The sequence below is a fragment of the Myotis davidii genome, unplaced genomic scaffold (assembly GCF_000327345.1).
Source record: "Myotis davidii unplaced genomic scaffold, ASM32734v1 scaffold168, whole genome shotgun sequence".
In the NCBI taxonomy this organism is placed as follows: Eukaryota; Metazoa; Chordata; class Mammalia; order Chiroptera; family Vespertilionidae; genus Myotis; species Myotis davidii.
In genome coordinates, this window is record NW_006383016.1 from 372948 (window position 1) to 398136 (window position 25189).

General features: G+C 48.3%; 1 protein-coding gene across 1 annotated transcript in view; it reads right to left on the reverse strand.

The window, feature by feature from the left end:
- Positions 1-25189, reverse strand: part of WIPF3 (WAS/WASL interacting protein family member 3) — a 55029-nt gene that overhangs the window by 10587 nt on the left and 19253 nt on the right. Inside the window, exons 3-5 of the mRNA XM_006779077.2 lie at positions 7625-7757; positions 5525-5656; positions 7-98 (exon numbers count right to left, since the gene is read on the reverse strand). Coding sequence (XP_006779140.1) covers positions 7-98; positions 5525-5656; positions 7625-7757 — 357 coding nt within the window. The remainder of the gene's footprint in view (positions 1-6; positions 99-5524; positions 5657-7624; positions 7758-25189) is intronic.

A 25189-nucleotide genomic window follows, 5' to 3' on the forward strand; every position in this document is an offset into this window, starting at 1 on the left:
CCTGGGAGACGCTGGGGCGTTGAGCGGCCCGCTGATAGTTTTGGTGGGAAGCCGGGGAGAAGGCGCTCGGGAGCCAGGGGCCTGCCCTGTCTTGCCACCTGAAAGTGAAACAAGTTCCGCGTTAGCTCAGCGATGGAGGAAAGAGGAACCCCAGGTGTGAGGGCAGCAATGCCCAAAGCTCTCGGGCGTGATGTCGGCGAATCGCATTCTCCCTGCATGTCCACTGAGAGGCCTCAGGGGCAGCAGCCGTCACCCAAGAGGCCCGCTGACCAGCTGCAGGGTCCTTGCCAGCATCACGGTGCTGTCCTCCTCGGAGACGAGCCCAGCTCAGCCACCAGCCTTCCTGCTGCCTCCACCAGGCCCGCATCTGCCAGGCCCCCAGCCCAGGCACAGGACTGCTCCAGCTCCTCCGCCCTCCCCACCTCAAGGTCCCCTCACACTCAGTCACTCCCGCCCACTGGGTCCATCAGCCCATAGGTCCTAGTTTGGTTCCTCAGGTGTCAACCAGACTCTCCTGGTGAGCGGGGTGTTCCTCGCTCCCCACATTTGTGAACAAGGATTTTGCATTGAGAGCAGAAGCTTCCTGCTTCCCTGAATATATAGGGTCAGTGATGGCGAACCTTGTGAGCTCGGGGTGTCAGCATTTTGAAAAACCCTAACTTAACTCTGGTGCTGTGTCACATACAGAAATTTTTTGATATTTGCAACCATAGTAAAACAAAGATTTATATGCCATTTAAATGCCATTTAACAAAGAAAAATCAACCCAAAAAATGAGTTCGTGTATCACCTCTTACACGCGTGTCTTAGGTTTGCTATCACTGTATAAGGTTAAGTCCAAAGCCAGTGGGAAGATCCAGGTCCTTGGGGATCCAGGTCCAATGACTCTGAACCTACCCATCTGCTGGCCTCTGGAAGTGGCAAGCTCCCTTCCCCAAAGACGTGTGCCCATCTCTAAGGGGCTCGCTGCCTCCTGGTCTACTGGCTTCCTCACTCCACGGAGCCTCCACCACATCGACCCCAACGGGAAGCCCAGACCCTGGTGGATTCAACAATACACGGCCTACAGTCAGCACTGTGTTGGGTGGGCTTCCCGGAGGCCGGGTGAGGAGGGTGCTCCCGAGAATGGCCTTGCGTCACCATGGTAGTTCTGTCCCTCTGTCCTTCTGTTTATCGTACAGAAGTTTTGTAATCACTGATGCTTCCATTTAGGAGGCAGTAGAAGTATTTCTTCCCAACAAATACAGAGCTCTCACTAAGAGGAATTCTGGGGGACGCTTTTTTCCCCAGTCTCAGCACCCTCCTGTTTTATAATCCCCAAGAAAATGTGCGGAAAGCCCTTGAAAACGTGCGTGCTCCCACACCTCCAAGCTTCCAGGGCTGCAGACTGGGAAACACAGTTTCCCCATCGGATTCCTACCCCAGCCTCTGCTGGTGGCTCTGAGCCTGTCAGTCAATGAGTCTCCGTGTGTTTTCCCAACGAGGCGCCACACCCTACACCCCAGCGTACGGGATGCCAAAAGCCAGGCCATCAGAGCAAGGTGTGGTCCAGCTGACTCGGCTGAGGCTAAGTGGGCAGGGCTGTGGTGTCAGGCTATGATGTGACAGCCACCCGGACAGCACTACTCATTACAGGTCTCGCGGTGGAAGGGCTGCCTGGAGGCGGGGCAGTGGCGTTATTATTCCTGTTGAGGATTTCCTTTGAGGTGGTTCTGGAAGAGTTGCCTTTGCTTGGATGTGCCCACCCTGGCTGACTCGATCCCCTGGGCGTCTACAGCAGGCCCTGCCTGAGCAGCTTGGCTGAACATGAGGGGAGGGAAAGCCCCCAGTGGCCTTTGACCTCCTGGATATCCAACATTCTACGTGAGCTCAAGGGCAGCTGCCAGGCTCAGGGATTCCTGCCTCTGACTTCTCAAACCTGCTTCCTTAGTCCACAGAGAGGAAGGGGGAGAGCCCAGGCAGCTCCCTAAACAAGGCAAGGCCTCCCTGTGCCCCGTCGCTGGGTGAACTGTGAAGGGATAACAAAGGTGAGGAACAGAATCAGCCCCGGAATGACCCACCCAAACTTTCTAAGTGACTGAGGACACCAAGATTCAAAACCCTGTAAAGTGAGTCAGTTCAAAGTGCAGGAGCCTCTGCTGACGATGCAGCCAGACCAACGAGAAACGGGCAAGCCCATTTTTATGGCAGCATGAGCCGCAGCAGCGAGGAGGGCACTGACCCTCCTTCGGCTTGTGTTCATGCCCACTGTGGGATCGCGCGTGGAGCTGGCAGCGTGCGCTTAAGGCGAGACCGACAGCAGAGAGAGGAGCTGATGGCGTGAGTGCAGGCGACGAGAGCAGCCGGGCACTGGGCCAGCAGAGAGCCCGGCAGTGAGTGCCAAGGGAAGGAAGGAGACTTTCCAGCGTAGCATAAGCGCTAGCCCTAGACACCCAAACAGAAACACAGGAGACCATGAGTCGGGCGGGGAAGGCCAGCGGAGCACACACAGGAGGCTGCGCTGACAGGAGAGGAATTGGCGTTCAGAGCCCCGGGGGTTAACAGAAGATGAAGTCAGTCATCTTCTTTCAATGTGCACGTTTCCAAAAAGCCTTGGATTGCACGGAAGTCTCATTACACATTCGACTTTAAAAGAAATTCAAATGTTTTCATGGGCCCCTAAAAGTATTGTGAGTACTAGACACTGTGCTCTCTGGGCCTAATGGCTCCGAGCAACCATACCGCCCACGCACACATTTCACTCAACAAATATTTACTGAGCACCTACTGTGTGCCAGGCATTTTTAAGGCGGTTAACAAATCACAGTTCCTGCCTTCATGGAGAATACATTTAGAGAGAGTACACACAAAATAAACCAGTAAATGACAATAGGTTCAAAGGTGGTAAGTAACACAAGAAAAATAAGTCAAGATAGAGGAGATACAGAATGACAGGGTGGGACTAATTTTATATGGATGATGAGTGGAGCCGCACTGGTAGGTTGATCAGATGCCACTTGAGCAGCGATCTGAAGGAAAGGAGATAGTGAGCCATGTGGACACCTGAGGAGGAGTGTTTCAGGCCAAGGGAGGAGTAAGTGCAAGGGCCCTATGGCAGCAATATGCTGGTTTGTGCAAGAACAGCAAGGAGGGCAGGGTGTGGCTGGAGTGCAGGGCTTGAGCCAGTGAGAGTGGTAAGCAAGAAGAGAGACAGCAAAAGCCAAAGTCCTTTTCTCTAAATGACAAGGGAGCCGATGGGAGAGTTCTGAGAGAGAAGAGCCATGGTACCTCACCCTGACATGGCACTAAGCCCACGCACCTACCTATTGATCCTGACCTTGAGCTTCCCTCCTATTACAAGCATTCCTTAGTCACGTCATCATGGATTTCCATCTCCTCTAAAGAGACCAATGCTTCACTTCACAGAGTGGCTCAAACACCTGACGTGTGTGTCCTATTGGAGACTGTTGGCTTCCTTAGTCTAATCCAGCCGTGGGCAAACTACGGCCCGCGGGCTGGATCCGGCCCGCTTGGAATGAATAAAACTAAAAAAAAAAAAAAAAAAAAAGACCGTACCCTTTTATGTAATGATGTTTACTTTGAATTTATATTAGTTCACACAAACACTCCATCCATGCTTTTGCTCCGGCCCTCCGGTCCAGTTTAAGAACCCATTGTGGCCCTCGAGTCAAAAAGTTTGCCCACCCTGGACTCTAATCCCTGTTATCACCTGACTGGAGTTATTTCTGAGAAGAGGAACTAGTGGGATTTTTATATCCTGAACGATATTTCGTTGACACCGTGAAGGAAGTTTGAAAAAATGTAAAAGAATGCCAGGCCTCAGGAGGACCTTGGGGCTTTCTTGTCTGACAAACCCTCAGCAAAAACGATGAAATGAAATGGCCTCTGAGAAGGTTCAAGTTGGATTTCAAAGCATCCTACAGCCCTTGTCTGTGCTGGACTTGACCAAGAGGTGACGGCAGCAAATGCATCCCTAAGTCCAACAGCCATGGAGCCCATAAAAGTCAGCAAAGTCACACGGTAGAAGATTCTATACCAGGAATTCTGGGGGCTTGATATTCCCTGGATTATTAAAATTCATTGAGTTTATTAAAAAAACAAAAAAAGAAATCCACTTGTTTTTGCACACAAGATATATTTTCCTAATTCTAATGCAATATTTTTTTTCTTCTTTTTCTATTTTCTAAAGTTTTATATATGTCTCCTTTTTCCCCAATTGACCCCACCCTGGAGGGCAAGCCCCCACTGCCCCAGTGTCTCTGACCATTGGTTATGCTAATATGCATGCACACAAGTCCTTTGGTTGAACTCTAAACCCCTCCCCCCCTGTCATTTATCTCTGGATCTATTTCTGTTCATCAATTTATGTTGATCATTATAACCCAAATATGAGTGAGATCATGTGATATTTATCTTTCTCTGACTGGCTTATTTTGCTTAGCATAATGCTCTCCAGTTCCATCCATGCTGTTGCAAATAGTAAAAGTTCCTTCTTTTTTATAGCGGTGTAGTATTCCATTGTGTAGATGTACCACTGTTTTTTAATCCCCTCATCTGCTGATGGGCACTTAGGTTGTTTCCAAATCTTAGCTGTGATAAATTGTGCTGCTATGAACATAGGGGTTCTAATGCAGTATTTGTTTAAAACATGACTCCCATTCAAACACAAATGACTGGGTAGACTGCTTGCAAAAATGGCCTTGATTAGCCACTTGTTCCTGGTTGTAAAACCTTTAAACGTGATCTTACCCCTCTTCTTAGCAAGAGATGAAGTCTCTTTTCCCACCCTTGTCTCTGCCCGGCCTTGTGACTTGCTTTGGAAATGAGGATGTAATAGGAGCAATACTATGCCAATTCCAAATCTAAGCCTCAAGAGACTTTATATTCTTCTGTCCTTTCTGTTGGAACCTTGCCACCACTATGAAAACAAACTCCGAACAGTCTGCCACATAGTGAGGGACCATATGGCTCAGTCAGGCACCAAAGATATGAGAGAGAAGATGAGCAGACACACCTACCCAACCTGTAGATACTAGGTACAAGAGGGGGCCCAGCTGAGACCACCCTACATTGCCAACTCACGCATTATAAGCTAAATAAATGGTTGTCAAAAGCCCCTACGTTTTAGGGCATTTTGTTACACAGCAATACCTAACTGCCACAATGGCTGAGAACCTTATGACTCATTCATTGCCAGTGAGGCCACAGTGATGACACTAATGTGACTTACACCTTCTGCTGTACTTTGCAGTCTGGGCCACGATCACACCATCACCAAACACTGTGCACTATGGCCAGTCATTCTTCATTTATTACAAGGGGAGGATTTAAACAGAAGGATGATTTAAAAGATCCCTCGAGCACAATTCTGTGCCTAGGAAACTTCCGGTGCTTGGGCTCCCAAATGCATGATCTCCTACCACACAGCTCTTCACTGAAGACATGCATGTGAAGGGTGGCCCGAGTGGGTCTACAGGCGAAGGACATGAAGGTCGTGAGAGAGCCAGGCTGGATTCCTCCTTACCTGCTGCATCCCGCTGGCCTGCCGGTCGCAACACAGGGAAGCCGCCAGCAAACAGATCTCCCAGGGCTGGGGGTGTGCTCCCTCCTCGAGAGTTTGCAGAACCTCCTCCTTCTTTGTTGGCTCCTTTAGAACCTTTAGAGAGAAGAGGCCAGTAGATGAGGACTTGGGAGCAGAGCGAAGCCGCCGCCAATTCTCACCCGGGCGGGGTCGGACTCTTCCTGGGACAGCCTTCCCGTCCGCTCACCTGCCGTGTTACCCGTCCTGACAGCATCTTTCCCAAACACCCTCTGCCTCGATGCCCTGCAGAGTGGTGCCTGGGCCTGTGTGCTGCCCTCGCTGGGTCTACCAAAGGACCAGCCATCGGTAGCTGATGATTCTGAAAAGTGACCAAACCCAGGGGCCTATCCACTGCCAGTTAGTTGATGCCGATGGAAGAACTGGCGGCGCCTTTCAAATGAGAAAACCCAAACATCATCGGTGCAGGGCTGGTCCTATTTTCAACATGACTGTGGCTGTGGGAGGACTAGGCAGAGAGAACCCACAGATTTAATGCAGGTCTTAATTGTAACTTCCTGTCCACAGAGTCTGGCCCCGAACTGCAGGCAGGAAGTGAAGCCATGCACTGACTTGTGCTTCAGCGTTTTCCTCTCCTGAGCTCTCCCTGCCCAGCTCCCGTCTACGTCTACGGAAGAGAAGGCTAATGAGCCTGGAGGAGAGGCGTCACTACTTCCAGCCTTCCAGACGCGTGTGATACCATCTACTTAAGATGAGAAGACATTCAGCTAGATAAGGATTCCTGGCAGAAAACCGTGGTGATCTAAAGCTAATGTGCTACTGTGGAGAATTAAGGCACAGTGCCCACTGGTGGACGAACATGGCCAGATTATTCTAAATACCGGGATTACCTATTACCTGCTCATTGCAATGATTAGGAAGTGAGTGTTCCTACAAAATGGACTTCTCTGTTCATTGGTCTTAACCAGTTAGTTAGTGGGTCTCGCCAGAAACTAATTTTTATTGTAATTGTTGGAAAGATTTCTTAATTTGTCTATCCTTGTGTATTAACATATATAATTACAGATACTAGATACAATTATATTTTTAGGACTATCTTTGAGAATTGACATCATGCTAACCATTGAAAAATGTGTGAAGACATAATAATACCTGGCATTGATAAACAGTTCCGCATATATTATTTCAACTTTCCACTATCTTGACACACACAAAAAAGAGCAGGTATTATTATTTCTCCCATTTTGCAGGTGAGCACACTGAGTCCCGAAGAGGTTCCCTGGCTGGCCCGGTAGCAGAATCAGAAGTCACCTGACCCGAGCCCAGGGCTCCGTTCACCTGAAGACATAGAAAGCTGCAGTCCTTTGAGCCTGTGAGAGAATTCTGAATACATCTTTTTCCTTGTGCAAAACAGAAACTTTGCACTCTTTAATGTTGAGACTTTATGTTTCCTCTCATTGAGTTTGAGGACTATTTTGACACAATGAAGTTTAAATGTTACCTCACAATGGAGAAACACAAAGTGTTAAATCCTAAAATGAAATATTAGTTAATAAAAAGGAATGAAGGACTGGTTCCTGCTACATGGATGGACCTTGAAAACATGCTGCTCAGTGACAGCATCCATAGAGGCAGAAAGCAGACTTAGTGGTTGCCAGGAACTGGGGAATGAGGCGAATAGGGAGGGACTGCTAATGGAGATGGGGTTTCCTTTTGGGGTGATGGAATGTTCTGGAATTAGAAGAAGGTGATGGCTGCAACCACACTGTGAATGTTTAAATGCCACTGAACTGAAGACTTTCAATGGTTAAAATGGTGAATGCTATAGACTGTGTATTTTATAATGACTGTGATATTTTTAAGCACTTGAAGAGTGATGATGACCGAGGACGCCCTACAAACTGCCAGCACCCTGGAGGGACGCTCTGACTCTCGGCCGCGTGGCCTGCACACTGAGCAGGTCTGAGAGGGTCCGATGCCGTCCTGGTAACAGACGTGGCCCCTGCCCCGAGCGAGCGGGGGGTGTCTGGCTGAGCTGCCATGCTCCCACGGCTCAGGGCGGTCCTGGCCCATGTGCACACTTACTTTCGATTTGCGGGGCACTGCGGTCATTGATCTGCGTGACTTTCCGAAGGCGAGTTCCTTGCTGGATATCAGCCAATAGTGCACTTCGACCTTTGGGATCGGCCTTTCTCAAGCTGGAAGCTTCTGTACTCGCCTGTAAGGGAGTAGAGAGATGCGACTATAATCACACAGAACATGTGCAGAGAGGCCCAAAGTCCTATCTGCTGTCAGGTTTACCTCCATCGTCCACCTCACCTGCGTGCCCTGCCCGCACTGTTCCTAAGGCCATCTCACCTTGATCTCTAGGCGTTTACACCCAAGACCTGGTGGACACTTAGCTCCTGCTGCTCACAACCCTCTCCCTGGGGACCTAGAATGGACTCTTCCTTATGCTCACAATCCTGTACGTCTCAAGGAAGCCTACGTCACAGACCCTCTTCCTCCTCATAGTTAAGGCCACATGCAGGCCCGGGTTTCATTCAGTCCGGGTGCTCCTGACCCAGGCTGCCGGATTCTGAGTGATCACCCTGCCCGGCATCCCAGGTCCCCTCTGGACCACGCCCTTGCTGACCCCAGCTTGATGACGGAGCTGGTCCTGTGGCCCTGTCTTGCCTGGGCTATTCTCCTGAGTGGCACTAAGTAGAGCGCAGTCCCCTGGTACTCATGCTCCCTGCTGTGGGTGGCCCATCATGTCTCACCATGGAAGCAGGTTCGGCCTTGAGGAGCTGGTTTTGAGGAAAGGATGACGACCTTCATGTGAGCACGCAGCAAAGGGGAGAACTGGGACCCAAAGGGGTCATACGACTGGGGAGGAAGGGAGCGCAGGGGATTTCAGGAAGGTTTCGGGGCTGCCTACTCGGTGCCTGGGTGCGTCACTCTAAGCCTCATAAAACCCGTGAGTGTCCAGTGAGCTTGCCTTCATTTTACAGATGAGAAAACTGAGACGATGAACTTGTCTGTTCAAGGCCACAGGGCTGGGCTCAAACCCAGATCTGCTAAATCCCCAAGGCCATGTGCTTTGTACTTGCCATCCAGGGCATGTGCAATCATTGGGATAAGTGTCTCACTGACTGCTCACTTGCTTCATAAATATATTTGTCAGAATAACCTTTGTCCTAACTCTGCAAGTAGCCCCGAGGTCCAACGGTTTCACTTCCATTGCAGCTCAAGCTGACATAGCAGGGGTCTCCATGGGCTATCAGAACCAGCGGGCACCAGAAACTACACACGTAGGTTGGTGGCAAATAAGGGGGTGGGGGTGGGGCTTCATTGGAAGACACAGCCAGGAGGATCCTCCGAAATTGGAGGATTTGTACCACGTGACCTGGAGCTGGTAAACCATTTCTCAAAGCATGAAATACATGTGTCTTCAGTTTTCCCCTTAAACAGCACCACCCAGAGGTCTGTTCTGACCCCCAGTCTAAGTAAGTCTACCCAGTGTTCTCGCTCAGGGTACCATATGCTTTTTCCTCTGCAATTTTAATCACAGAGGATACATTTTTATTTCCATTTTCAGTGTGGAAATTTCCATTTGTGCTCATGAGTTCAAGGTTCACCATCCCACATCTCTCTCTTATCAGGAAAAAGATCCTGTTCATTTTTGTTCATCAATATGTCTCCAGAGAGTAGAATAGGATGTGGGCCCAGACAAGCTCAATCACTGTTTACTGGGTGAATGAGTGAGTAGTGAATGATGTATGATACACATGTACAGGGAGTTAGGACATACATGCATGGAGTTAGGCCACTACATCACACAGCATATGATTGAGCACCCCTGTGAGTCTCACAGAGAGGAAGACCCCTGAGAATTCAGAAACGGCCATATTTGCCAGGCTGAGCTGAGCAGGCTGCAAGGAAGACATGAGCCCTTAGAAGGTTCTTGAAATATAGATAGGACTCACGAATCTTCGCGGTGGCCTTTTTGTTTTGTTGTTGTTGTCCAGAAAAGGACAAACCAGGTTTGCTTACTAGACAGTCAGAGACTCCTCAGTGTCACAGACTAGAAACAAAGGCAACTGTGGTTTTCCGCGAAAATGTGCCGAGTCAGCATTTTCCTGAGCTGAATCGGAAGGACACAGGCTCAGAGTCGGTTCTCATTGCCTGGAGACATGCCTTTTGAATCCTTGAGAGGGGCTCACGGTCAACAGTAGAGCTCTGAGCAAGGGACCCCAACCCTATTGCTACATTGTTTCTAGGAATGCATGTAAACACACACATGCACACAGAGGATTTCCCACACAACATGCTTAAAAGCCCCACACATATAAAACATTAACAGCAATATGTTATTTTAAACTACAATGTTTTGAGATTTTTAAACTTTATTTTAAAACTAGAGGCCTGATGCATGAAAATTCGTGCAAGAGTTAGGCATTCCTTCCCCTGGCTGCCAGCACAGGCTTCCCTCTGGCACCCAGGACCTGGGCTGGTTCACTCCAGAGGGATGTCCAGAATGACACCCAGAAGGACATGTGGTCTAATTAGCATATTACCCTTTTATTATTATAGATGTTGTTCATAAATCATTAGTGACAGGAAGGAAGGATCAACAGAAGTATCACGACCCTAGACAAGAGAGTAGGAACATTTTCGTAAGAACCTGGCCTTGTAATCTCAGACGTGTGTTACGGTCAGAGGTCGGGGAGAACGTCCTTTGTCACTTTCTTCCTAGTTGCAAGGCGACCAGCACCGTGAATTATAATGACAGTCATGACCCGGCTCAGGTGCTGGCCCCGAGGAAGGTAGAGTGAGAAAGGGGCGTTCTTCTGCTTAAAGAACAAGAGATGAGCACATCTTGGCCCTAGTGACTTGCGGGGGGTCATCTTGACTAATTTAGACTTGATTTTTAAATATTTTATCAAAATTCATCCCCCCCTTGCCCACCCCAGGCTTTTCAGGGAGGACTGTGGACAATGTTGTATGTCCTTAGGGCTATGCTTTTGAACAGATTCCCAACTTAGCAAAGGTCTCAAGATGTTCTTGATGAGTCCACATGACAGGTTTCAAATCAGTAGGAGGACATGGCAAGGCAAGTCATGTTTGCATGACGCAGTCCAACTCGAGGGACTAAATTAACAAGCCTCTGTGACTGCTCAGCTTGCTTTCCTGCTCACCGTGGGCCCTGATGGTTTTCCACTAGAGGGCCCTCCTCCCCTGGCATGACTATGTCCTCCAATCCTCTCCTGGGAGGTGGAAAAGAATGAGTAACTTCAGGGCTAAGGTGATCATGCACATGCAGGCTGAACAAAAAGGCAGCTAAGGACTTATTCATTTGAACATGGAAAATTAAAACACACAGAGATAGTGGTTCCTGTCATCTTCAATAGTTACAATTAAATCAAAATTTGCTTCTCAAAAATCTACAGTCCTAAGAAGTCTTGTAACCGTGGTTACAGGATACAGAAACAGGAAAGAGATTTCCAAATAAACCCCGGGTTTATTCTATGCAAATCCTGATTTTTGGCAACTTTACTAAAAATATAATCAAGGAAGAGAAAGCCATTCCTGGACACTTTTCCCAAGGCAAATCGATCCACCAAACCCACCTGCTCCCTTCCCTCTTCCCTCCAAAATGAGAAACCAAAGCATCACTCCAAAGTCTCCTCTGGTTCCTCTGTGTTAGTGTTGTCATGGGGTGTGACAATTGGGGGGTTCCACACAAGGCTTTTGTGGACTCCGTTCGGCTATAGCAAGTTCCAATGGAGTAGCCCTGATCCTAAAAAGGCGAAGAGCAGCAGAACAGTAATGCAAATTAGCCCACTGCTGGGGTTGCTAAGGCTGAAAAACTGAAGCGAACCAGTAAGATTAGAAAATGAGTGGCAGAACTCACCAACTAAGGGCGATAAATCATAAAAGTTGTTGCATACCCACTTGTCTTTCCAACAAATGACTCCATCAGGTTTCAGTGTAGTTTGGGGGGAGGAGGATGGCAGTTCAGTCCAGATCACAATGTTGAAATGTCCAGTCTTCCTGCTATTTGCCACCCGGCCACCAAAGGCCATGACCCCACCTGATTTGAATACTGCTTTCTGTGCAAAATACTAATAAAAATCTAGCCGGTTGACCCACACCTAGCAGGCTGTTTGTCTGAGGATGATCTAAAGCCTATCATTTTCTTACAATTTCAGCCTTACAGCCTCTAAAGATACTTTCTCCATGTGTCTGTCACACCTAAAATTGGTCCTTAGGTTTCCAGGCACACAGCCTGCTCATGACCCCAGACCTCAGCCTCCTCCAAACTTGGGGGCACACCGGGCAGGTGTCGGCAGCCAGGGTACCTGCATTTCATGAGCACATGTGAACCCCAGGGACAGCCCGCATGGCCCGTAGGCGATCACAGAGAGCCTGGACTCCAGGGAATATTTTCAGACAACTGACTCTCCCCAGCCAGGCCTGACACAATGTTTCCTGCAACCCAAATGTGTGTAAGTCAGGTCGTTCCAGAAGGAGGCATATTGCAGTCGAGTAGTTCTCTGTCTCATTTTCAGAAATGCAAACAGACACTTAAAATCTGTGCGCAAAAAGGATGGACCCGCTAACCTTCTTCAAAGTCTAGTTTATTGAGCAACGGACTGTTACCTAGACCAGAGAGCTGCCTCATACACGTATGTATACGTGTATTCCTCATTATTTATTTCCTGGACCTGAGCCTCTGAGCTGGTCCCCCAAGGGGTCCTAATAACTTGGAAGCTGCCCTGGCGGCTGTATGGAGAGCACCCGCTGTCTGATTCTCCACTCTCCACCACGTCACAGACTCAGCCATCCTGCCCCAAGCAATCCTTCCACCTCATTATATATTTCTCGCGGAGTTTATGCTGCTGTGGATCCTTCACGGGTTTCTTTCCCACTCACAAGCCGGTGCTCATGCGTTTGCCCCGTCTGTGACCACTCCTACCCCGCTCCCGGCCCCCCACCCTGGCCTCACCATACCTGCCAAGGCATTTACTTGTCTTTTTAAGCTTCACATCAAACAGAGTTTACTTTACAAAATCCTTTTGTCCTTTTAACTTCTTCAACCTAAACTTTTCCTTGTATGATCCCCAAGCGCCTGGTCATTTTCTACTGCACTATTCAGATCTGGCCAGGTATTCTAGCTCTATATACTGGCGTTTCCCTTCTTTCTGAGTGGAAATTCCTAGCATGCAAAAATGCAAAAACAAAGCCATACCCCTTTTAGTATCAGCATGTCTTGCTTAAAAAAAAAACAACCCACGTGAACAATCTATCAATATTTTGTGGAAATTAACTCCACAGACACCCTCGCCCCTGGGTCCCTGCCATCTGTCTGCTCGGACAGAGCTCAGAGAAGCTGCTGCCTTAAGGCTCTGCCACGCCCCGATTCTTCACACGCCCTCACACTTTTTGTCCGCTGGTCACTGTCCCGAGAAATGAGAATTCAGGTCAGCACCTTTCTCTCTTTTCTGATGATGCCACTACTCCTAGGCTTATAAGACTAAAATGAAATTAGGAGAAAACCTAATGTTAAAACCTACATTGGATCTGGAAAGAACAGCCTTGTAAACAACAACAACAACAAAGGTCAGCAAGGGAGTCAAGGGCAAGGGCCTGGCCAGTAGGCTGGGAATTGCTAGTGCATAACACATGGTTTGAACAGCGCCTCAAATCTGGTGGAGGTTTCCTACCTTTTATTCTCTTAGACAAAAAGTACTACTAAAAAGAAACATGTTGGCCCACCCCAACCCTCCCAGCAGATTCATTTGTAAACTCTATCAAGTTCAGCTCATGACCTCAGCAGGACTCTTTTCATTCCAAGTTTGAAACCTTGACTCCTTTCCCTCCTCCATTTGAAATAACCATGTTCACTGGCTTCTTCTCTTTCCTATGACACGCAGGTGGTTCTGGAGTTTGGGAAAGGAGGCTGCACCATGCAAAGCGTGACAATGACAACAGCAATAACAGAGAAACGAGAAGACAGCTGTGTGTGCCAGGCACTGTCCCACGTATTTTACATGCGTTAACTCATTGAAAGGGCACTTGCACAGCCCCTTGGTGTAGGTACCAGTTGTATTAGGTCCGGGTTACAGATGGGGCACAGAGCAAAGCAGGCTGTCTATCTACCGTTAGTCAGTAGAGAGCTGAGACGTGAGCCAGACGTGTCATAATCACCATGCCGGCTGTACAGCCTCTTAGAAATAACACCACCTAGGAAACTGGTGAAGGTGAAACACCCAGGAAATACATGGCAAGCCTGCAGCTGGGGGAAGGAAGCGGTCCAACTGCCTTCTGTCACAAAGAGTGTGACAGGCAGAGCAGGAAAGGAGGGGGCAGGGAGGGCACCAGAAGAAAAAGGAAGGGTGGAAAGAGAGAGAGAGAGAGAGAGAGAGAGAGAGAGAGAGAGAGAGACACTTCTAGGAAGGCTGGGGCTTAAGGAGTTGGGCCTTTGCCAGGCCGGAAAGGAGGGCCAAGGCTGCATGGTAGAGTCTGATTCGTGCACTAAACGTGAGCCAGCAGCCGTCTTGGCAAGGGGAGCACTGAGAGCCCTTAGAATGGAAACTGCACAGAGTAACCCTACGCTGTGAGGCCGATACCCCCAACTGTAAATAGCCGGTACTTAAACCTCCCTGGTCAGGTAACACAGAACCTCCCTGGGCCAGCCTGCTGGTCCACCTCTTTCTTTGCAAGTGTCAGCCCCTATCCCCTTTCACACCTCCCCACTGGCTGCGGGAGGAATGAGGGCTTTCAGCACGTGGCCTGCCTTGGTTGACAGAAAGAGGTGAGGGTTGTGGACAATGCTCAAATATGTAAGGAGACAAAGGCAACAAAAATAGCCAAGAGGGGGTGGGGAATTCCAAAATTTCTAGAAAGTTGAAGATAGTTCCAAAGGAGTGTACCTATTATGGATAATACTGTAGATGGATCTAGACTTTTTCTTCCCACAGTCACGTTTCTAGCTCCTCTGTATGGAGAATGCAACAGAATCCTGTGGGTCCGGACTTGGATTGGATCCTAGAGCAGCAATGGCCCACAGCTTAGCCCAAGGACAGCACCGAAAGGGTCTCACTGCTGGGTCTGATGCCACTCATCCCAGAACCCGCTTCCAAACCTCTCTGGGTTGGGCCTCTCTGTTACCGACTTGGCTGCTCAGCATATTGTGCTATAGCTCTGTCATTACTCTTGGACCTACATCAAATAGAAGTAAATATAGAAAATTATTTCCATGCTATGATTTTCAGGAAAAGCATATGTTCTTCTTCTCATCCTCCTAGCACTGCCTAATTGAGGCTAATGCTCTCATCATTCAATGACAACTATTCACTGTGCCTCTGCTATGGGTGGGACAAGGCAGGGGGAAGCCAGACACTTCCGCATATTACTTGCTGCGTAAGACTCCGAGATGTGCCAGCAGAGCAGAAAGACCTGGAATCTGCTCCGTCTATCTTTGGACCTACTGGCATTTGTGCAGCATAGAGAGGTCACTGCATAAATGACCTGCGGAAGGAGCTGAGTTTGCAGCCGTAGGTGTATGCTTCCAACTGGCTGCTGGACATCTCCACGTAAGGGTCCCACCAGCACGTTAAACTCAACCCGCCCCAAACAAACTTGCTATCTCCCCCATAGCACCCACCAAAGACAGAAAGACAGACACACACAGAGAGACACCTGTTACTCCTCTTGTGGTATTTGGATGTCAGCAATATCCTTCTAGTCAACCCGGCTCAAAATCAAGAACTCCCTAGATCAGCGGTTGCCAACCGGTGGTCCGCGGACCACTGGTGGTCCGTGAGGTCCGAAAGGTTGGCGACCGCTGCCCTAGATCATACCCTTGGCATTGTATAAGTCCTCAAATTGACCTACTATGAACTTTACTTCCAGAATGTATCTCTAATTCCTACCACCTTCCTAGTTCCTCCACCACTTTTTATATTCACTTTTCATTGCTCTGCAATAAACACTGTCTTAGATATAACAAATATGCCAAAAAAAATCACTCACATAAAATAAGTTCTTTAATGTGAAAAGACAGTGGGAATTAAAAATATTTTTTGTCATGAGAATCACGGAAGGGGCCCACTGGAGCACCCAAAGCGTGACTCATACAACAGACTCTTATTAATGACATTCCTGTGTATTTTTAATAAAATGGGCCCCCCTTATAGCCTCCCTTAAAAATACAGCAGCATCTGTTGAACTGAATGCCTGCAATTCTAGAGGAGAGCAGAAATAAACTGAAGGTCGAGACAGCTGCAATGAATCAACACGAAATGCAGGCTTTCCTTGTTCTGAGTAACCATCCACACGGCGTGGGGACAATTATGACAGGAACAGAACTGAGCTTAAACGGAGCAGGCCTATCATCAGAGGAAGTGAATTGTAATAGAATGAAGAGGGGGGCTATTTTTAGTTCATTTCCTTCCACTGTATTTTTGACTGAGACCTCCTAAAATGAGGCCTGCTGGTTGAGGCCGTATGGAGTCAGTGGTGTAGGCTGATGCAGCCAATGCTTCTGAAGACTGAGATATATCCCCACCCTGGGTCCTTCCTCTGCATCGATGGATCCCTGCCTCCTTGGCATCTCAGAGAAGTCAGCCCTGCAGAGGAAGGGCCTCCAGCCGGCTCAGGGACAGGCCACTGAAGGACCACCAGGCTCCCGGCAACATGATGACAGCCATGCCCTTCCAGGCTGAAGACTGCTCCAATGACGGCGGAGCATCTGGGAGTCGTGAGACTCGTCAAGGGACAGAAGAGAATCAACAACATCAACTGCCTTTGATAGGCCAGATGCTACTCCGATTTTTAGTTCATTTAATTCCATTTTCAGAACTGACAGGACTGGTACTGGCAGAAAATATGACTACTTTATAGGAAAATATGACTACCTTATAGTAAGATGCTATAAAAGTTAATACATCAACATTTTTTTAAATCACATTTAAAAATTCCACTGATCTGTGGTACTTGTTCTGTTCATTTTAAGTGACAATGCCATCAAAGGAATGGTTTTGAAGATGCTGAATCTTTAACAAAACAGAAGATGTAAGTCTTCATGAAACATCTGATGTTCGTAGTGGAGGAGGCTGTGCGTGTGTGGAGGCCGGAGGAATAAGGAACCTACTTTTTGTTCAGTTTTGCTGGGAACATATAACTGCTTTAAAAAATAAAGCCTATTTTCAAAAAATCATATCAAATGCCCACACAGAGATACATTCTAGTGTTTACATGGAAATATTTTGAAGAAAATCGAAATATTAAAGCAGTCTAGTAACTGAAGTCAAGGTGTGGGGTCAAGGGAGAGTGGAAGTCCCAGGTCACACCAACGACCCACAGCTGGTCCCAGAGCTGGGCCTGGACAGTGTAGTTCATCACTGAATTAGTGGTGTTGCCTCTACAGAGCTTTTGATCTGTTTTGTTAACAAACACATCAGATAAACAAACAAATCTGCAGATGCAAAGTTCTGTGGAAAAGTTGTGGAAGCAGAGTTCTAAACGATGGCTGTGTCAACTTCTGGTAGAATGAGGGGGAGCACAGTAATTTTAAAAAGTTCACTTATTTATATGTTTTTCTCAAATAATTGGGAGAAATGGTGCCACGGTTCCTTTTGAAAGAAAAACAACGGGGTCTAGCTTCTGAAAGGCTGGGTTACATGGGAGCAAAGCTTAACTGCACTATGTCACAGGCCAGGGCCCGGGGGCGGTGAGGGCGGCATCTTGGGTGCAGAATGAGAGGATGTAAGTGCCCGGAGGGGCCCTGGGTGCCTCCCCTCTGTTGCCCACTCCCGAGAAAGGCAGCCGTTTTCACCTGACCCAGGACTGAAGTTCCTTATCAGGCAGTTCTGGCCCAACCCACTCTCCTTGTTCTTGGCTGCACTGAATACAAATCACTTTGTATTCTTATCTTTTCATGTGTCTTATCTGAGAGAAGAGACCAATGGGCTTCACTCATTTGGGATTACAGCCTAGCATAATGATATGCAAAAACAAATAAAAAACACACAACAATAACAGACCCACCAACAACCCCAAAAAAGACATTAGAGTGACTTATGCCTATTAACAGGCAGAACTCAAGATGTGGAAAATAAAATAGGATGAAAGTTAGAGAAAAGCTTTATTCCTCAAGCTTCTTACAGTGCCCACAAGGTGCTTACAGACACGTATCTGACCCCATCCATCTTCTGTCCGAGGGGATAAGCCCATTTTACAGTAAGAGCCAGTGATCCCGCAAGGCAGGGTAAATGTAAACAAAAACAACAAACCTCAAATGAAAATAACCAGGCTAAGAGTCGCCTCCTTTACTGGCTTTAGAGAGAGCTAATCCTCAAGTGCTTTACTTCTCAACATTTTAAAGGCAGAAGGAGACAAAGTTATTTTAAGTAGGACCAATGTTTAGGGAGGGAAAAACTTTAGTTTCTGTAGATAGATAAGGGAGATCTATAATCAGGAAGGGATGTGGAAGAATGAATAAAAGGGAAAAGAGAAATGTGTATGATCACCCCATACATACAAATGAAGGTGAGGAGTGTGTGTGTGGTGGGTATACAGGGGGAAAGACGGATAAGTAAAGCCTGTGAGGGAGATATCTACATCTACGTCTACGTCTACGTCTACGTCTATATCTACATCTATATTTATATCTACATCTACATCTATATCATCTATATCTATAACTATATCTATCTAATGCATACACAGATCATAGGGGAGAAACACACAAAGAAGGCATATTGAGAGATAGACAGGGCTGCCACATGAAATACAGGATGCCCAGTTAAATTTGAACTTTAGATAAACAACACACATTTTTAGTATAATTATGTCCATCTTTGCACTTATACTAAAACAATGCTCTGGTTTCACTGTTTAACTCATTTAGTTGTCTAACTGAAATTCAAGTTTAACTGGGCATCTTGCATTTTCATCTGCTAACTCTGGCAACAGAGATAAAGTAACAAAGAAAAGGGAGCATGAGAGAAAGTAAAGGAGAAAAGGGGAAGGAGTATGAGGATTTGTAAAAAAAAATGAACTTCCACTTCCTGTCGTTTCTCTGGTACCGTTACAAGCTTTACAGCATTCCGTAGTTTACGCGAGGACCCCTTGAGCTTACCCGTTTACCCACCCACACCTTTTACCCATCCACACCAGCCATGCTGGAGGACCATCATTCCAGCTAGAATCCCTGAGGAAAAGAGAGACACTGAGAAGGGAGTCGGCAGCCACTACCTGGCAGGTGAGCAGAGCCATTTGCTCTGTGACGGCTGACAGACCGCCTGTAATGGATGCTAAAGCGACCTAAGGTTGCAAGGAATAGACACGACTCTCCCTATGAGCGTCTAGAAATAGAAGCTATCTGCCCATTGATTCTGGGATGCATCACCCCTGCAGCACACTCAGCAGTTTATGGCGTCAGAAGCAAAGACCTTGGAGGCCTTCATAGGATCTGAGAGGCAAAAGGCTGCTTCTAACCAGAGATTCTGTGCTTTTCTAAACAGTAGACAAAGTGAGACAAGACAGAACAAGTAAGGATAAAACAAGAAAAGCGCAGAAGAAAACTGGGGAGAGGATGCATGCACAGCAGGGAAGTGAAGAAGATACAAGATGCAGGTTCTGTCTGGGGTCGGCTGACCCTGAAACTCCCTTTCCCCAGGGACCTTCCCCCAGGGGTGGTGGGACAGCAGAGGACAGAGCTGGGCAGCACCGAGCTGACGGAGCTGGTGTGCGGCTTCTTCACCAGCCTAACAAAGTGTCACAGCCTGAGCGGCTTAAACAAGAGAAATTTTTTTTCTTACAGTCCTAGAGGCTGGAAGGTCAAGATCAAGGTGGCCGCAGGGTTGGTTTTCCTCTGAGGCCTCTCTCCTGGGCTCACAGGTGACCATCTCCTCCCTGTCGTCACATGGTCACCTCTCTGTGTGTCTGTGTCCTGAGCTCGTCTTCTCGTAAAGACACACCAGTCATACTGGACCAGGGCCCGCCCTGATAACCTCATTTAACCTCTCTTCTTCGTAAAGACCCCATCAGTCACATCCAGAGGTCCTGGGGATTAGGACTTCAATGTATGAATTTCAGGGGAGGACACAATTCAGCTCATATAACATGTTGGGTCTGAGACTTGGTGGCCATAATCCGCCTCCCACTCCTGGGAACCTCTGACGTTTACCTAAAAGAACTTGCTGGTTGTGAATATAAACCTGGCTTAGGTCAGTTCTGCCTCAGGCCCTCTGCACGCCTCAGTGCGGCTGAGTTCCTCATATGCAAAACAGGACACCCAAGTTGACCCTGACCCACTTCAACAGTGTGTCAAGGTCAAACAGGTGTTAAAAGCAGTCCACCTGTTGCCACACAGCATTAACACCCATAATCACTGGTAGACGTTAATACTGCACATGAGAATGTCACGCTCATTTTCATTTCCAACTGCATCTCTCTGAGGATTAAAGAGCTGAGCCACAGCTGACACTCCTTTTGAGGGCCTCAGAATAGGGCCCCATAAATACAGAGGACATTCTGGGAGGAGTGCACTGCAGGCCGCATTTCACATTCTTTCTCTGCTGATGTCACCACCAGCAGGCGGCTTGGCTGTGTAACCTGAGCTCCCGTGTCACCAATGAACCCCAGGGGGACTGGGCTCTCATTCATTGAGTGGGAATTTCCTGAGCAGCTCCTGAGGCCACGAGGCCATTCTGTGAAGGGTGAGGCCAGCACGAGCTTCCTCCTGAGGGAGTCATCTTCATGTGCAGCGAAGACAGGCAGTAACAGGTCACTCAGACTGTAAGGTGCTTAAACTCATTACCAGGTCACCCAGACTGTAAGGTACTTAAACTCAGTAACAAGTTGTCCAGACTGTAAGGTGCTTAAACTCAGTAACAGGTTGTCCAGACTGTAAGGTGCTTAAACTCAGTATCAGGTTGTCCAGACTGTAAGGTGCTTAAACTCAGTATCAGGTCACCCAGACTGTAAGGTGCTTAAACGCATTATCAGGGCACTCAGACTGTAAGGTACTTAAACTCAGTAACAAGTTGTCCAGACTGTAAGGTGCTTAAATTCATTATCAGGTCACCCAGACTGTAAGGTGCTTAAACTCATTATCAGGTCACCCAGACTGTAAGATGCTTAAACTCAGTAACAAGTTGTCCAGACTATAAGGTACTTAAACTCAGTATCCGCTCATCCAGACTGTAAGGTGCTTAAACTTGGTCAGATGCTCTCCAGACATGAATGCAGCAATGAAATGTGAGCTGGAGCTTTACATTTACTCCGGGAGGAAGGGATGGTGAAGGTGAGAACTCCTCTGTATCTGGGTGACCTTGGTTGGAGAAGAGCTGCCAGCTGGGAAAGTTTTGCTTTAATAACTCCCACAACTGTCCTCTGTGCTTTGTCTGAGAAGAAATGTCAGATAGGGTTCGGTGTCCTTGTACCAGGGCCAGAACAGTAAATGCGACAGTTTCACAAGCCACTTTTGTTATCTGGAGTTCGTGCTGGGCCTCAAGGTTCACTTCTGTGCCATCAACCAGCTTCAACAATCATCAACCTCACAGCCACTCCTGTTCTATCTCCGCCCGAACCTGCTTTTCTCTGCTAATTAAAAACATATATCTAACACTAGATGATATTTATCTATATATGAGCTCTTCAAAATGTAGCAAGTATTGTTAAATAAAATTGACTATGATTTATTTATATCACCCAATACCTCATTAGTGTTCAAGTCCCCCCTGGTCACTAGTGTTTAAATGAAACTTTGAGCCAGGCAGAGAAAGACCAAGCTGTAGCATTTGAGTCTCCGCTTCCTAGAGCTGCCACAAGGTGCAGAGAACAGTTTTCTTTGCTTTAGGGAGGGGCTCAGAGCCAGGCGATCAAGAACTCTTGCATGAGCATCACCATTAAACCTTCCAGAGACCCGTGTGCCCTTCCCCTAGGCAGCCTCCTGGTCTGTAACCGCGGAGCTGCTTGTACAACAACAAATCAAAGAGCAGCTGAGAAAACAAAGCCTCCTCTAAATGTTGGGCATATTTGCACCAGGCTGCCATTTGCACTGAGTGGATCCTAAAGGACCCTCGGACCACCATGCGGTGCCTGCTCATAGCCTCGGCCCTACAGCTGAGGGCTCGTGGTTCAGATCTGTGGCTGATTCCAGTACCTCCCTCTACTCCCCGCTACCCCGGTGGACTCAGGCCACTCCACTGTGCACAAGGCATGAAAGAGGAGAGAATGCAAACCACGTAGCTCCCCAGAGTCATGCAGCAGCAGCTACTGGCATGGCGGACTTGAACCCCGAAAACCTAGACGGGGTCACCTCTGCCCACCTGTTTTTGAGTCTCAGCTTCCTGGAGCTGCCACAAGGTCTTTGCTGCTGGCCTGACTGCCCACTTTGAATAACTCAGGCTCCCAGCCTTGACCTTGACTTCTGACCTCCCACCCTGCCCGGACCTCAGGGGCCTTTGCTCTCAGTCCCAGATCTGGTTCCTCGCACAGTTGTTTCCTGGTCCCTGAAATAACAGTGGCTCCTGCTGACTAAGCTGGCCTGGGTAAGCACAGCTTCGACGGTTATTTTAGTAGATCCTCACAAGGACCCCATAGTTCCTGCATTCAGTGCTATTTGCCGCATGCCTACAACACGCCAGGCGCTGCTCAGGCGCCGAGGATGCACAGCGAGCAAAACAGACAGAAATCCCTCCCTGCGGGGCGCTCCCACGCTCGGGGCGGTGTGCACTCTACGGTGAACAGGCCTTACGGAAATGGAAACTGATTGCTACCATGTACAGAAATGGGTACACCGTGTTGCTCTCCCTGATTTATAATTGTCTTTATGTAAAGCAACGGTACAAGGTCTATTCTCTGGAAATAATGGGGAGGATTATGCCAAAGGACTTTTTATGGCTTTAAAAATAATACCTGGGTGTTATCTTCTGCTATCCATAAATGTGTTGCTTCTGATAAAACTGCACTTGGTGTATAAAACGTGCTTCTTACTAAAACTCGAATGTGTTAACGGTGTGCTGGCAGGACCCCGAAAGGGCTCAGGCAGGTGGCAGGTGTCACATCGTGGCCGGTTCGCCCACAGTGGGTTTGCCTTGGGAATGACAGTACCTCCCTTAAACTCACTAGTTCAGGAAGTGATGCTAGACACTGAGTGTGTCCTAGGTGCCTAGACCTGACCTAGGCACGCACGCCCTGTCCCAGAGTCACTCACTAACTGCTCACTGGCCCCGAGTTCCTTTCATCCCTCGCCGCGTCTGCTCAGGAGAGAGTCACAGCATTAAGACATGTCCAGCCCCTGGAGCTCAGAGCAGCAAGCTCAGGAAGGAGAGTAATTCACTCAGAGGACAGGAGGGCTCCCCAAAGATGAGACTTCGAGGATCCCATATGCGGGAAGTCTGTCAGGACGAAGCAACACAAGATATAAAATTCTGGTCTGGGAATAACCAGGTGTATTCTCAGGATTTCCATGACTGAGCCGCGATCAACGACTTTTCACATTTAGTCCCAGCATCTCGGACTTTGCGGAGGATCGAAGTCCAGGCTGCTCTGGACTCAGGTTCTCATCTCTTCAGAGGCAGACTAATTCTGGGCAGCAAAGCTCAGTCCGTTTGCCTGATGGCTTGGTCAAGGTCAGGACAGTGTGGCCACTGAGCTCAAGGTACTTACTGTCCCCACTGTGCCCGCATCACTAGCAGCAGCGATCCCATTTTTTTCTGAGCCCATCAGCAGCCCAGTGTAAACTAAAGACAAAACAATGCTGACTTCCTTTTCATCGTATCTGCTTCTTTGATGCCGATTCTCTGCTGTTAACCCTCGGTCTTATTCAGAGGGTAACTGGCAAACTTTTAAATGGAGAAAAAACAAACCAATAAGCAAATGGGGAGAAGTGATGGAAGCACAACGCAAACAGAAAAGGGAAATCTGAGCAGGAGGCCTGGGGCCCCCGGGAGAAATCCGGGTGTCGGGGTGGAAACCACTGACTTCCTGGCTTTTAGATTCAAGGGGTGGGGGCAGGTCTGGATGAAAGAACAGTGGTTTAGTGGTTTGGGGAAGAAGTCCCTGTCCCTAAGATCCCTGCTCCAAGCCGAGGAAGCCCCCCCAGGTATAATAATGTGTAGAATTGTTAGTGACAATGTAATTCTAAAGATTTCAAAGGCCAAGAGCCAGCATCTTCGGGGTCAATGAAAGCTTTGGTGAGCAGTCCTTGCTAGAGGTGGCAGAGGTCTTCGTGCACGGTCCGATGGCCTCATACCTCTCGTGGCTCCTTCCTGCCACCTCCCTGGGCTCAGGCGCCGAGCGAGAGCGGCTGCTGGGCCTGGGCGCCCAGGAAACTTGATAAAGGCCTTTATCAAGCGCTGGCAGGCTTTTCTCACCAAGCCCGGGCCTGAGGAGTGCACAGTGTGCCGGCCAGCACACACCGCAGCCTCCGCCTCTTTGTCCCCGCAGCCCCTCCCAGCTCAGGGCTGAGAAAAAGAAACGCATTTCCATACGCACTGAATGGCCCTTTGGACGCTTGAGTGGCAGGTCCGCCACACCTCTCCCGGGCTCCTCACTGAGGCGGCCTGACTGCTCTGCTGACAGGTGCAAGCCCGCCAACCAGGGGGAGAATTAAGTTTTTAAATGGACTGGAGGACAAAGGTGTAGTTTTGCCAACTGTTAAGCAGAGAACAAATGTAATACTATATCCCAATAGCTTGGCCTAATGCAAAAGCCTTCTCCTTGTCCCAGTGGCCACTGGCAACCCTGGGTAACTGTCCCCGGTCCCTTATTAATGGCACTAATCAAAGCACCAGTGTTGGGGGAACCTAAGTGAGTGACAGCATTTAAGATGTTTTAAGCCTCTCATTATTCCCAATGCACCAGTAAACATGCAAATCACCGTTTGCAGAACGTAGGGAAATACGCAGTTCTGCTAAGCCCCCTTCCACGTAGCTTTTTTTAAACCACAGCAAATACAAAACAGAAAAAGGCTCTGGTGGTTTCAGATAAGACTCCATTTTATATGTTTTCGTTCACAGATTGACATCGCACAGCACACGGGCTCCTGCCTCCGAGAGATGCTGGGAGCCGTCCCAGTGTGACCACAGCTGGCATTTCCTGACCCTGTGCAAGGCCCACCTCGCCCATGCGCCATGCGACCCTCAGACTACAAGGAGAAGCATCATCTCACGGAGTCGCCTGGATGCAAGGACTGGCAAACAGGAAGGAGGGAACGGACGGCGAGGGGCCACAATATGCCTTTCATTGTCATTTCCCTTAAGCATTTTTAAACTTCACCCCCGGAAGAGGCAGGCAGAAATACACGGCACCAGGGTGTCTTCCTAACTTGGGAGTTTTGCTTCTCATGGTAAATAAATGGTTAGCAAGCCAGTCTCCCCTTTGTTTTGTTTTTTTTTTTTGTTTTCTGTTAATCCTCACCAGAGGATATTTTTTCCATTGATTTTTTAGAGAGAGTGCAAGGGAGGGAGGGAGGGTGGAGAAAGAGAAAAAGAGAAAGAAACACCAATGTGAGAGAGACACATGGATTGGTTGCCTCCCACACTCTCTCTGACCTGGGCTGGGAATCGAACCTGCAAACACAGGTACATGCTCTTGACAGGGACTAGAACCTGAGACGCTTTGGTGCAAAGGACGATGCTCAAACCACTG